Source organism: Poecilia reticulata, linkage group LG16 (assembly GCF_000633615.1).
Source record: "Poecilia reticulata strain Guanapo linkage group LG16, Guppy_female_1.0+MT, whole genome shotgun sequence".
Taxonomy (NCBI): domain Eukaryota; kingdom Metazoa; phylum Chordata; class Actinopteri; order Cyprinodontiformes; family Poeciliidae; genus Poecilia; species Poecilia reticulata.
In genome coordinates, this window is record NC_024346.1 from 1,060,777 (window position 1) to 1,072,651 (window position 11,875).

At 47.5% G+C, this 11,875-nt stretch overlaps 1 protein-coding gene across 1 annotated transcript in view; it reads left to right on the plus strand.

The window, feature by feature from the left end:
* The first annotated feature begins 48 nt into the window (after positions 1-48).
* Positions 49-11,875, plus strand: part of gramd1a (GRAM domain containing 1A) — an 18,454-nt gene continuing 6,627 nt past the window's right edge. The window contains exons 1-7 of the mRNA XM_017309314.1: positions 49-305; positions 1,457-1,556; positions 5,162-5,982; positions 6,131-6,354; positions 8,265-8,446; positions 11,089-11,278; positions 11,355-11,497. Of these exons, the coding sequence (XP_017164803.1) occupies positions 5,463-5,982; positions 6,131-6,354; positions 8,265-8,446; positions 11,089-11,278; positions 11,355-11,497 (1,259 nt within the window). The 5' untranslated portion in view covers positions 49-305; positions 1,457-1,556; positions 5,162-5,462. The remainder of the gene's footprint in view (positions 306-1,456; positions 1,557-5,161; positions 5,983-6,130; positions 6,355-8,264; positions 8,447-11,088; positions 11,279-11,354; positions 11,498-11,875) is intronic.

The following is an 11,875-nucleotide window of genomic DNA, read 5'->3' on the forward strand; positions in this document are numbered from 1 at the left end:
AATGTTTACATATGAAAACCCTGCATGCATCTGTAGTCTGACCAGAACAGGGAGAGCCTGCTCCTCTCTCTCTCTCTCTCTGCTGCTGCTGGCGTTTCTTTTATTTTTAGCTCAGATCGAGTTTCCAGCCGTCGCTTCAGCTGCTGCAGGCTGAGCATCTCCCAGCCAGCCGGACACAAGCTGTTCGCTGCACAGGCTGCAGCATGTGAGCTGACCACTGCAGGAGGCGACAAACCGGAGGCTGAGGGACGCAGCATGGGACGTCTGGAAACTGCAGAGTCACTGTGATGCTCCGAAACAGGAAGGTAAAAACGCTCTTTTACTCTTTACGCTTAGAGCCGTGAACTGCTCCGATGGAGAGTCAGGTTAGAGCCGGAAAACGTTTCCTCTAGTCTGGGTTTTAACGCAGAACAATGAAACTCTGTGAATATCTTAGGAGTTTTGTGTTTGAAACAGTTGATACAGTCATAAAAGATATAAAAGACACATAAAATATTGTAATAAATACGATGATATCTGCATATTTCTTCTGTTTCTGGGACTAAAAAAATCAGGTACAAGTGACAACAAATCTACTGCAGAGCTGTTTCATAAATTATCTAATAATTCACAAAGTGAGTTTTTCAATCTGTCAGGTTTATTTGTACAGTTCAGCGACAAGGCAGTTCAAAAAGATTTACACAATAAAAACACAAAAATAAAAGTCATAAAAACAGCAGGCTGTCACCAAACATCACATCGTGTCTACAGCCATAATCATCAATACACATCATGTATTTTCATATGCTTTGATCACATGCAATCAATAATACAATCTTTATAACGTTGCTGGATGGAATAAATATTCATCTCAAATAATTATCAGCTGCACTTTTAACCTGGTGTAAACCGAAAGCTTTTTTTATTGGCTTCTATCTTTGAATTTTAATAAGTTCCTTTTTATTTTTCATCTTTGTGACTGTGAGAATATTTATTCTTTTCTGTATTTCAGTTCAGCGTGGTTCACCAAGTGACAAAACGCTTCAAAACTTTCTTTTTAAAGCTTGAAAGACGTTGAGTCAGATAAATATCCTGCAGATTTCTTTTGTTCGCATTATGACATTTACCAGAAGACTTTCATCATTGATATTGATGAAAGAAATTCCAACTTAAACTATTTAAAAATGTTTTGCTCTGAACCCAAACATGTATAAAAGTAAATTGTTTGTTTTTCCATAATGAGGGACGAAGCAAGCAATGCAGCTCCTCCTGAATCCGAGGCTCAGATATCCGTCCGTCCAACAATATGATTTGTAAATATGGTGAAATGAGTTTGAGATAATCCAATAAATGAACCAAACTGCTCTTTCTGAAGCTACACAGAGATTTAAAATAACAAGACAAGCTGATGAAAAGTGAAAACCTCTTCACTCAGAGTGTCTGCATGTTTCCTTCTTTCCGTTGTTTTTATTTTCAGCTGCAGTCAAGGTGACCTCCTCCCATCCGCCCCTTTCTGTGGATGACATCTGATCTCCTTCTGGTGGGATCAGATGAAGTGATGCCGCTACAGGAAGCAGGTGGGACCTCACTGTGCTTCACACACCCACTCCTAAATATCGACCCCTTTATTACTAATCATTTCAGAGAGTTTGCTCTGAATATGTCTTCATTAAACACGTGAAACAGAGTTCAGGTTAAAAAATGGATGCACAGACTCTGATCGGACACCAGATGTCGCTTTGACACTGTGAATTCTTCCAGTTTGTATTTTTTCCTCCCTTTAAATGACCTTTAAAGTTCAGAAAGTTGTGGGATTTTTTCTGTATTTGCTGTTGTCCGTTTCGTATCTGAATCTGTCATTGTGGTTTTCTTGTGGACGTACAAAAAGGACCGTTATTTAGGCGAGGTGTGTTTTTATTAATAAAACTGCCTCAGCATCGGTCCAACTGAATGGTTCGTTATTTAAATCATAGACTAAAGTTGATGAATCGCTTATTTTAATCTGCTCGCTGTGCTTTGTGTGGTGTAAACACTCCTTCCTCTCGCCACATCTTTGGGTACAGTTATTTTTCCCGGAATGTACCAAAAAGTTTTCAGGCGGGGTGTGTTGGCGTGTTTAACTTCAAACTTATCCCCAGTTTAAGTAAGTATTTAGACTTTTTATCTATGACATGTGAAATGGCTCAATAGAAAATATAATTTTAGCTGTAATAATTTCTACAGTATGCCCGGTTATGTTTCTGTAGCTCCGGCGGGGTTCGGTGTCCTCCCCTGTCCTTTGACCCAGTCTGCCGGTTAACTCACTTCGTTCTTTTTCACTTTCCGACAAAAACCGCTTTTGTTCGGCTCTTTAACCCGAGACGGTTCGGCTCTCTTGCCAAGCGTACTTCAAAAATTAATCTGATAAAAGTGACTAACAGACTGGAGATGGACGGCGTTGTGTCTGCTGGAGGCTGAACCCCGCTGGTGATCGGTTTTCGGGCCTCTGGGGGTCCGCGGGGAGCAGCCGTTAGCCGGCTAGGAGCCGTTAGCTGCGGCCGGTAGATGCCTCCTCCTCCTCCTCCTCCACCACCCTCGCCTCCCGCTGCCGCTCCTCCTGCTCCGTTTCTCGTCTGAGAATGTTGATGTGTTCCTGTGAGAAAGTGGATTTCAGCATCGGCTCCCGAACCGTGGCCCGGCTCGTTTTCGAGGCCGAACAAGACGGCAGAACCGCAGGAAACTCTTCCAATGGGAGGTAGGAGCTCCAAGTTTGGGCGTAAAGTTTCTCAGATCCGGCGCTGAAGCGGATAAAGGGCTGTTTCACATATTTACATCACCTTTAGTTAAACATCTGAAACACTTAGTCCGGTCTGATCCGAACTGGGTCACGTTACGCTGCTCAGATGTTTCTGGAATGCAGTTTAAATGTTGTTCAGTGTGGAAACTGCAATGCTGTGACCTTTACATCTCCTTCAATGGAGCAAGTCCAACTTGGACTGGACAGATAAAATATGGGGATTTTAAGGCTCATTTCACCGTTCAGAGCAGTTTAAGGAGGTTAACCATGAAAACAAAAATACTGAAACAATTTTATGGCTAAATTATTCATGTAAATCGATCTTTTTGGCATATAGAACACCCTGAACAGGTTTGAAAACTTTACTCTGAAGTATTCAGTATAAAACAGGATGGCACAATATGAACATTCAGGCCGATAACTGATATTTACCATTACTACAATAAACCACCAGGTTTTCCTGAATTTAACCCCAAATTACTTGTTGAAAAATCGCTATTTTACTATTCGTTTTCTTCTGTAAAATGTTCGACAGAAAACCCAGCATGGGAAGCTGAAATACGTGTACCGGGATACTTGGCACCGATTGGCTGGCATTTGCAAAGCAGCCAATCCAGGAGCGCCATTTTTACCCCATTGGTGCTGATTGGCTGCCTGGATGTTAGCATCTGCTTTAGCGCCAAAACGACCTGGATACTTTAACATTTATGAAGGTATATCTGGTGTTTGACCTGATATTCTGGGTTTTGGAGGGAGTCTGAAGCTGATGTTTGTCTGCTTCAGTTTAACATCTCAGTCCTGCTGCTTCAATGTCTCTGTCACATGACCAAACAAATGCCACATGACCAACTTCCCCCATCAATATCTGTAATCATTGTGTTTTCAATATTAATGCCTTCATATTTCAGTTTGCGGTTGAACTCTCATCGGCTGCAGTTCTCCCGCTGGAGCCCATCTGCCGTGACCTTTGACCCTGAAATAAACATGTTGAATTTGTCCTTTTCGAGTGTTTTCACACCTGGACTAAAGGTGGCATAATTCAGCTGAGCTTTGACTGGTCCAGGTGTTTCAGATGTTGAACTGCAGCTGTCGGCCTGGATCGTTTGAAAGCAGTGGAATAGCCCTTTAATCAGTCCGACTCTAAAGCTCCTCTTTCCTCTCTCCGCTCGGCTCGGCTCGGCTCGGTTCTGGTCGGTCCAGGAAGTTGTCGGCTCATCGTGTTGTCTTTGATCGCTCAGATTGTTTGGAGGATCAGGCTGTGCGGCTGCTGAGATTACGGTGGATTACTGAGGACAAACAAGCCGCTGCCCAGATTGTTCCTGTTCAAACAGATCGCTGCGATAGCGCTGGACGGGATCCGGATCTTTTCCCTGGAAGTTTCTGCTTTGAGCACAAACAATGGAGCGGAGCAGCCGGCTGCAGGGCTGCTGCATGGTTACCGCCGGCCTTGGTTTGGGCCGGATCCGGGTCTGCGGATGTTGGGTTCTGTCTTCTCTCTGTTCTGGTCGTTGGCTCACAGCGGATACAACTTTCTGCAACTTTTCAGTTCTTACTAAGGGAGTTTCCTCACAGTTTTTAAATATCTCCTCTCATACATTCACTAATGTCTTAAACGGTGCGTTGCTTGTTATATTATTCACCACTGGCTCATTTATGGAAGATGATTAGTGCCAGTGGAAAAAATGCCAATTCTAAATTTGTTTTACATAAATTAGAGGGAAATTTTCAAAATTCTCATTTTGTTTTACGGAAAATGGAGGAAAAAATGTAACAATTAAAAATATTATCACAGATATTTGAGGAAAAAAATTCTGAGAGCTGAGAAAAAAAAAGTAAATTCTTTATAATCTGTTACAATGTTGATTAAAAATGGCGACTTTTGAGAAAAAGTTGTTTTTATCAGTTGTCTTCTGTAAGCTCATCAAATCAGTCGGTTTCTTGACTCTGGGATTTTCCGTGATGGTTGAACTCGTCAGTCGCCATCATGAGGCAAAGTGCTTCCTGTCTGAAGGTGCTGATGGCGCTGATGGCGCTGATGCCGCTGATGCCGCTGATGGCGCTGATGCCGCTGATGCCGCTGATGGCGCTGATGCCGCTGATGCCGCAGACCAGAACCAGAAAAACATTCACTTACATTGACAGTTTTTTCCTTTAACATAATAACTTCCTGGTTTTCATGCTGGTCTTTAGATTAAAGTGGCAGAATCTGATTTAATGCTGCAACCAAAACGATCAGAACTTCATCCAGAGATGAAGGTCTGTGTGTTGAGTGAAGCGTATTGATCAGATCTGTTCTGCAACACGAGCTAATAATCAACCGTGTGGTCACATGACCCAGAGCGGCGGCGGCGGCGGCGGCGGCGGCGTCCGGCTGAACATCAGCTCTCTGCTCTCTCCACTCCTCAGGCAGACTCAGGTCAGGGTGGCGAGCCGCCGCCGCACCGCGCCTACGCTCGCCTGACACTCTGATGCTGGCGCCGTCTGGCGGGACGTTTTGGGCCAGAGGTCCAGAGGCTGCAGCTGGTTCTGGTTCTGGTCGGCTGTTGGAGTGAAGGAACGTCTGCGAAGCCGTTCTGAAACTGTTCTGTCTTCCACCAAACTTTCCTCAGCGTCACAGGGGTCGTGACCTGAGCCCCTCTGTCCGGCGCCAGCAGCATCATGGCGGAGACCGGGTCGGACCCGGCCGTGGCCGTGCAGCAGTGACCCGATGATGAGCTCGTCGTCCCCACTCAGAGTGGAGCCCGTCTCCGTCCCCACCCTCACCGTCCTGCCGCCGTCCTCAGACACAGAGTCCTGGTCCCGCCCCCCCAGCCCCAGACCGCCGGGCCGGTCCCACCGCAGCAGGACCAGAACCAAGCGGCGCTGCGAGGGCCCGGCGGGCCTGCATGGCGGTGCCGCGCGGCCGGGATGGGGCGAGACGCCGCAGATTGTGGTGGAGGATGGCGAGCGGCGCCGCAGCCCGTCTCCCTCGGCGGAGCGGCGGCACGAGGACGGCCCGTCACATGACCTGCTGCTGCCGCCGCCCCGGTCCTGGTCCAGAAGCCCCTCCCCCGGCCGGCGCTCCCGCTGGTCCCTCAGGAGCCTGCTGAGCAGAGACTCAGACGTGGACGGCTGTAGGTTAGTGAGCAGTCAGTCGGCACTGGACCGGACCGGACCGGTCTGCAGTTCTCCTTCAGCTCATCCACATTCAGGTCCAGAGAGGCGGTACCAGATTACCGGGCCTCAGTAATCAGATTAGGGACGTTTTTGTCAGAATTTCAGAACCGCGGAACGGATCAGAACCTTCAGATGATTCATGGTTCTGTCTGATGTGAGCTGGCCTGTTTCTGACCCGGTCAGAACAATCTGGCTCCATAACCTGCATGGAACCTGCAGGTTACCCGGGTTCTAATCCCAGCAGGAATGATGTAAACAAACAGGGAGAAGCTGCTGAGGAGGCGGGATCACCTCACCGTGATGACATCATCTCCAGCCAATGGGAGCAGGCTCTGGCTCTGATGATGTCATGTGAATCCAATCAGATCAGACGTGCATCACTGCAGTGGGCGCATGAGCAGCTGCTGCATGTTGACCATGCTGAATCATCTGCTGCATGTTGGGTAGAAATAAACACATTCTGCTTCAAGTTTAGTTCAAATAATTCATGTATTTAATTTAATCCAGACCTTCAGATTTTCTTTGATACATTTATTATTCTCTCCAAACGTTTGTCATAATTTGCCCAGGTCGTGGATTATTCCGAGTATTCATGTCGGTGTGTGATGGGTATTTTTTTAAACCTGAGAGAACCACAGACGACGTACGTGAGTTTTCCACCAAACCTCTGCAGAAGGAGACGCAGTGAACTGCTCCTCCAAGCCGCTCACCGTGTGCTCTGAAAACCTTCAGTCTGTTTGTCTCATTTATTAGCAGGGGAGAAAAAGGTGTGAACAGGAATGGAGGGGGTGAAACCCACATCCTATCTTCACAGCAGGATGTGGATTCAGACGGAGGGGAGACAGAAACTGAATTAACACACAGACGGGTTTTACAGCTCAGGACTAAACCAGGAGGATCCAAGTCACCATCTGTACAAACAGGCTTGAAGATTTAATTCTGTCTCCCCAGTTTTAACAAATTTGAACACTAAACCTCTAAATAAAAACTAGTAACATAAAATTACAAATGTAAGAATAACAAACATAATAATTCTAACAGTGTGTTGCCGTTGGAAACCAGTTTTCCTTATCAGCACTCAGACATGAAGCAACAGGAAGAGGAAAGAGAGCACATTTAATTTTTAATCAGATAAAAATCATGACACTAGCTAGATGTTTAATCCTCCATTAACATGCCAGAGCCAAACCACAAACCAGATGAGATTATCTGCTGCAATAATCTGTGAAACTAACACCAGTCAGTCTCCGCTGTGAGAACTTGTTCATCACAGCATCACAACCTGTCAGCTCTTCCATAGAAGTCACTTTTCCTACACCAGCTTCCTCTGTGTCACTTCCTTTGGGGAAAGTGGATGGAGGCAGCTAGAAATCCCACGTTTCTACATGTTCATATTATAACGAACCTCCGGTATTCTCAGGGTCAGAGTTCACAGCTAAAGTCCATTATTTGTAAGATCTTCTCTAAAATTCACTTCAAATTCAGAAATACTTTATTAATCCCCAGAGAAAAATGTAAGATTGTTTAACTTGTATTTGAAGTTTCTTCAGAATGTAATGTAAATGTATGTTAGTGGTGGGACTCCATTAAAATATTACATGGAGTTGATTTCACAATCTCCAATTACCTGCAGACCCTGAATGCAACATTTTTAATTCTTCATATTTTAATCTACCACATGCATCAATACACACGGAGATTAGGCTGGAGGAGACTAGGCTGGAGGAGACTAGGCTGGAGGAGACTAGGCTGGAGGAGACTAGGCTGGAGGAGACTAGGCTGAAGGAGGAGACTAGGCTGGAGGAGACTAGGCTGTAGGAGGAGACTAGGCTGTAGGAGGAGACTAGGCTGTAGGAGGAGACTAGGCTGAAGGAGGAGACTAGGCTGGAGGAGACTAGGCTGAAGGAGGAGACTAGGCTGGAGGAGACTAGGCTGGAGGAGACTAGGCTGGAGGAGACTAGGCTGTAGGAGGAGACTAGGGTGGAGGAGACTAGGCTGGAGGAGACAAGGCTGTAGGAGGAGACTAGGGTGGAGGAGACTCCAGCTGTGTCAGCAGGATGTTCTCCTGCTGGACCCTGGGATCCTGCCAGACGTTACAGCTGGAGCTGAGCTGGGTTCACAGTCTCGGTTTCACTCTGCAGGTATAAAACTGTTGACTGTAAACATTGACGGTGAGGAGCAACATGGCTGCTGGTTCTGGATGGTTCTTGACCTCCAGCTCGTCCTGGTTCCGTTGGGTTTGCTGTTTGATCATTGGAGCCGTTTTCTTCCTGTCATCTCTGACTCTTGAGTTTTTAACCTGATGTGAACGCAAACAGGAAGCTGATGTTACATCCTGAACCTCCATCTTCAGACCTCTGCTTTCACCCACTTCCTCTCCACGCTGTCGGCTCGTTTCATCTCTGTTCTCTTTGGCTCGGGTTCGGACCGCTCCTCATCGTCTGCAGATTACACTGAGGGACGGCCATGCATGCGGGCCTGGCTCAGGCCAGCCTGGATTATCATCTGGACTCTAATCCAGAGAGATGGACGCAGGTGGGGGTTAAGGGATTGGGTGGGCTCTGCTCCAGTCAGGCCAGATATTCTGCTCAGATGAAGCCAGATTAAATAATCTGTGTTTTACATGTAGAACGGTCTGGTGGTGAACGTGAGGCTGCAGTTTGTCCTTCAGCTCAAACCTTCAGTTTTCCTCTGCCTGGTCATCCTTATCTGAGCAGCAAGGCCTGCTCTTCCTCCTCCTCCTCCTCTTCCTCTGCCTCCTCCTCTTACTCCTCCTCCTCGGCTGCAGAGGGATTAGGGGTCGGCTGACAGACGGCAGCCCGTTACCGGCTCTTGTGTTCGGGCTAGTGGGTTGGCTCGGTCCGGTACCGGGGAGCTCCGCCCGCGGGACGCCGCCGCTTTCCGATCCGAGGCAGAGCGACTGAAAGGCGGCCGAGCGGCGGTCGGTGATCCGGCCCCCTATCCGGATCCCCGGGCTTTCTGAGTGAGCTCACCGGGGGAACAGGCAGCCAGCGGCCGGCCGGTCGGTCGGCGGTTCTGGTCGGGTTTCATCTGGACCTCTGCCGCCTCATGACATGTTTGAGTAAGTGTTGCTTAGCGGGGCCGCGCTGCGCTGCCAGCCGGCTCTCTGCGCTCCTAGCCCGGCTTATCTCCGGGGAAATGAACCGTATCCTGCAGATTAGAGCGCAGCGCCGGTAAACAGAGATCTGACTGAACGGCTCGCTGCTGCGGGGCTCCTCCATCCCGCACGGAGCGCGAACAGCGCGGCCCCGCATGGCGCTGCTGCTGCTGCTCGGCCTCCGGACCGATGTTGTGCTGATGCTGCTGCTGCAGGCTGCAGGGCTGCTGCTGCAGTCTGAGCAGCAGCCCTGCAGCCTCTACGGATGATTTACTGACGGATTTAATGTGATGAAGGCAGAAGAAGTGAAGCCGGTTTACCGTCCTGACCTGTTGATCTGATCCTGGTTAGCCTCCATCTTTAACCAGCATGGACTGGTTTCCAGTATGAGGGAGAACTGAGGTTTTAGCAGTTGTGGTTTTGCCTGCTGAACATCATGAATTAAAATCATTTCCGTTCTGATGTTCTTTACAGAAACATCATAATCCATTTTATTTTTGGTTTTAGTTGTTTTGTTTTGGATATTTAAAATGTCTTCCAGCTACAAGTTCTTTACAAAATGAAACTTTATTGGTCTTTGCATGATGACGTTATCAATAAATTACTTGAAAATTGTCTCACTACATCATGATTATTGTTTATCGTCTGATAATGTGTGACGGGAAGAGTTGTGGTTTCAAACTGCTCAAAATTCCCCTCAAAGTTTTAGTATAGAAATGATCTTTATCGTCCCACAGAGAGGAAATGACACGTCTAGTTTTAACGCAGCGCTATGCTGTGCATTGCTGCTCAGCTGGCTGAATGCAGGAGAAATGTAGATTCTGCATAATGAGGAAGATCTCTGGAGTAACTAACGTGTTTATTTCTGGAATAGTTGGAATATTTGTTGCTTTTTGTTAGACTTTGACCATGTTTTATATTTTTTGGTGGTATTTTCCTCAGGTTTGCTGTCAGACTGGTGAACCATTTGCTCTGTACATTATCGGCTTCCTCTGCTTGTTGGAGCTTTCAGGCACATTAACGGTTTCCTATCGGGGGAATCAAAATGTTTGAGGGATTTTTCATGATCAATCCATTAAAGACGTCAGTTTGTTTAGCTGGCGGCTCAGTTGGACATCAGACCATCTGATGCCTCTTAAACCGTCATAAAACTACCAATCATTGCTAAAGATGTGAAACAAAAGCACCATGATTCTGTTCTGAGCAACATGCAGAGGAAACTGGATGTTGCTCATAGTTCCTGTATCAACTTTACAAGCAAAGGTCACATTAGTGGTGAAATCTAAAAGATAAATGGAGTTGGTTTGACCCTGATGTTCCTCCTGCTGGTGAACCGGAGCAGACGGTCAGTTCAGACCCACTGCTGGGGACAGCAGAGGACGTGTGATGCTCTGGGCCTGTTTCTGGTTGCGGATAAATGAATCGGCTTCGTTTGCGTGGATCCAGCAGCAGAGCGAAGCGTTTCAGAGCCTGTGAAGTCCCGCAGCTTCCTGCTTCGGTTGAAGTGTTTCCTCTGGACGGTTTGACTGTCCTGCTGAGCAGGAAGCTGAAGCATCGCTGTGATGATTGTAGGGAAGCTGTTACACATAAAGAGTGGAGACTGAATCCATCAGTAATAATCAGAGTTCATAAGACTGAAGTCCATCTGCAGTTTACTGATGAATAATTACAGGATTTCAGTTTGTTGGTTTTACTCAGTGTGTGTGTGTGTGTGTGTGTGTGTGTGTGTGTGTGTGTGTGTGTGTGTGTGTGTGTGTGTGTGTGTGTGTGTCCATGAGGAAACTTGCTGCTCATCAGATCATCTGAACCCGGTTCAGTCAGTTTGAGCTTCCAACACCAGGGTGGAAAGACATCAGCAATGACATGGGGAGGGTCAAAGGTCATTTCCAAATGACTGGACGGTGACTCTCCCCTGCTGGTTTAATGGGAGTCCAGCTGCTGAATGTGGGTCAGCCGCTGCTGGTTCTGGTTCTGATGGAGACGCTCAGTTTTTCTCCAGGTTCAGAAACGATGAACCGAATTAAACTTAAATCACATAAAGATCCTAAAACCACCACAGCCCACATCAACTGTTTACCTTCTGGACTCTTTCATGTTTTCATGTCCGCCATTTTCTCTCTCTCTCAGACCTGTCGGTGGGCGAGTGGCAGCAGGACGGCGCCGGCGGCACCAGCAGCCGGGTTCTGAGCTACACCATCGCCCTCAACAACCCGCTGGGCCCCAAAACCGCCCCGGTGGTCGAGACGCAGGTTGGTTCCTGCGGCTGTGAGCGTCCAGGTCCAGCTGACCTTTGACCCTGCAGTACTAACCCTGCTCCCCCTGCAGACGCTGCATAAGAGCTGCTCCAGAGGCGAGTGCTACGTGGTGGACTCAGAGGTCATCACCTCCGGGATCCCCTACCAGGACTACTTCTACACCGTCCACAGATACTGCCTGACCTCCATCAGCAAACACAAGAGCCGCCTCAGGTGGGCGGCGCACAGGTCACCTGACCGCAGGGGGGCCTTTAGGGTCACCTGACCGCAGGGGGGCCTTTAGGGTCACCTGACCGCAGCATGAGGGTCACCTCACTGCAGGGGCCCAGCTGGGGTCTTGGTTTAACATTCAGTTGTCTTTGGACACAGTAAGACAAACGTTTAACAAAACAAACGTTTAACAAAATGATGAAATAACATCAGTGATGTCACGTTATGATGATGATGTCATCAACCTGCACTGCAGCTTTCATTCCTTCATGATCTCAAATTAAGCCACAACATGATAAACGAGCTAATAAAACTTTATTCGGCCAATAAATAAATATAAAACCACAGGATGTGCTGCTGCTGCTTCATGCTGCTGCTGCT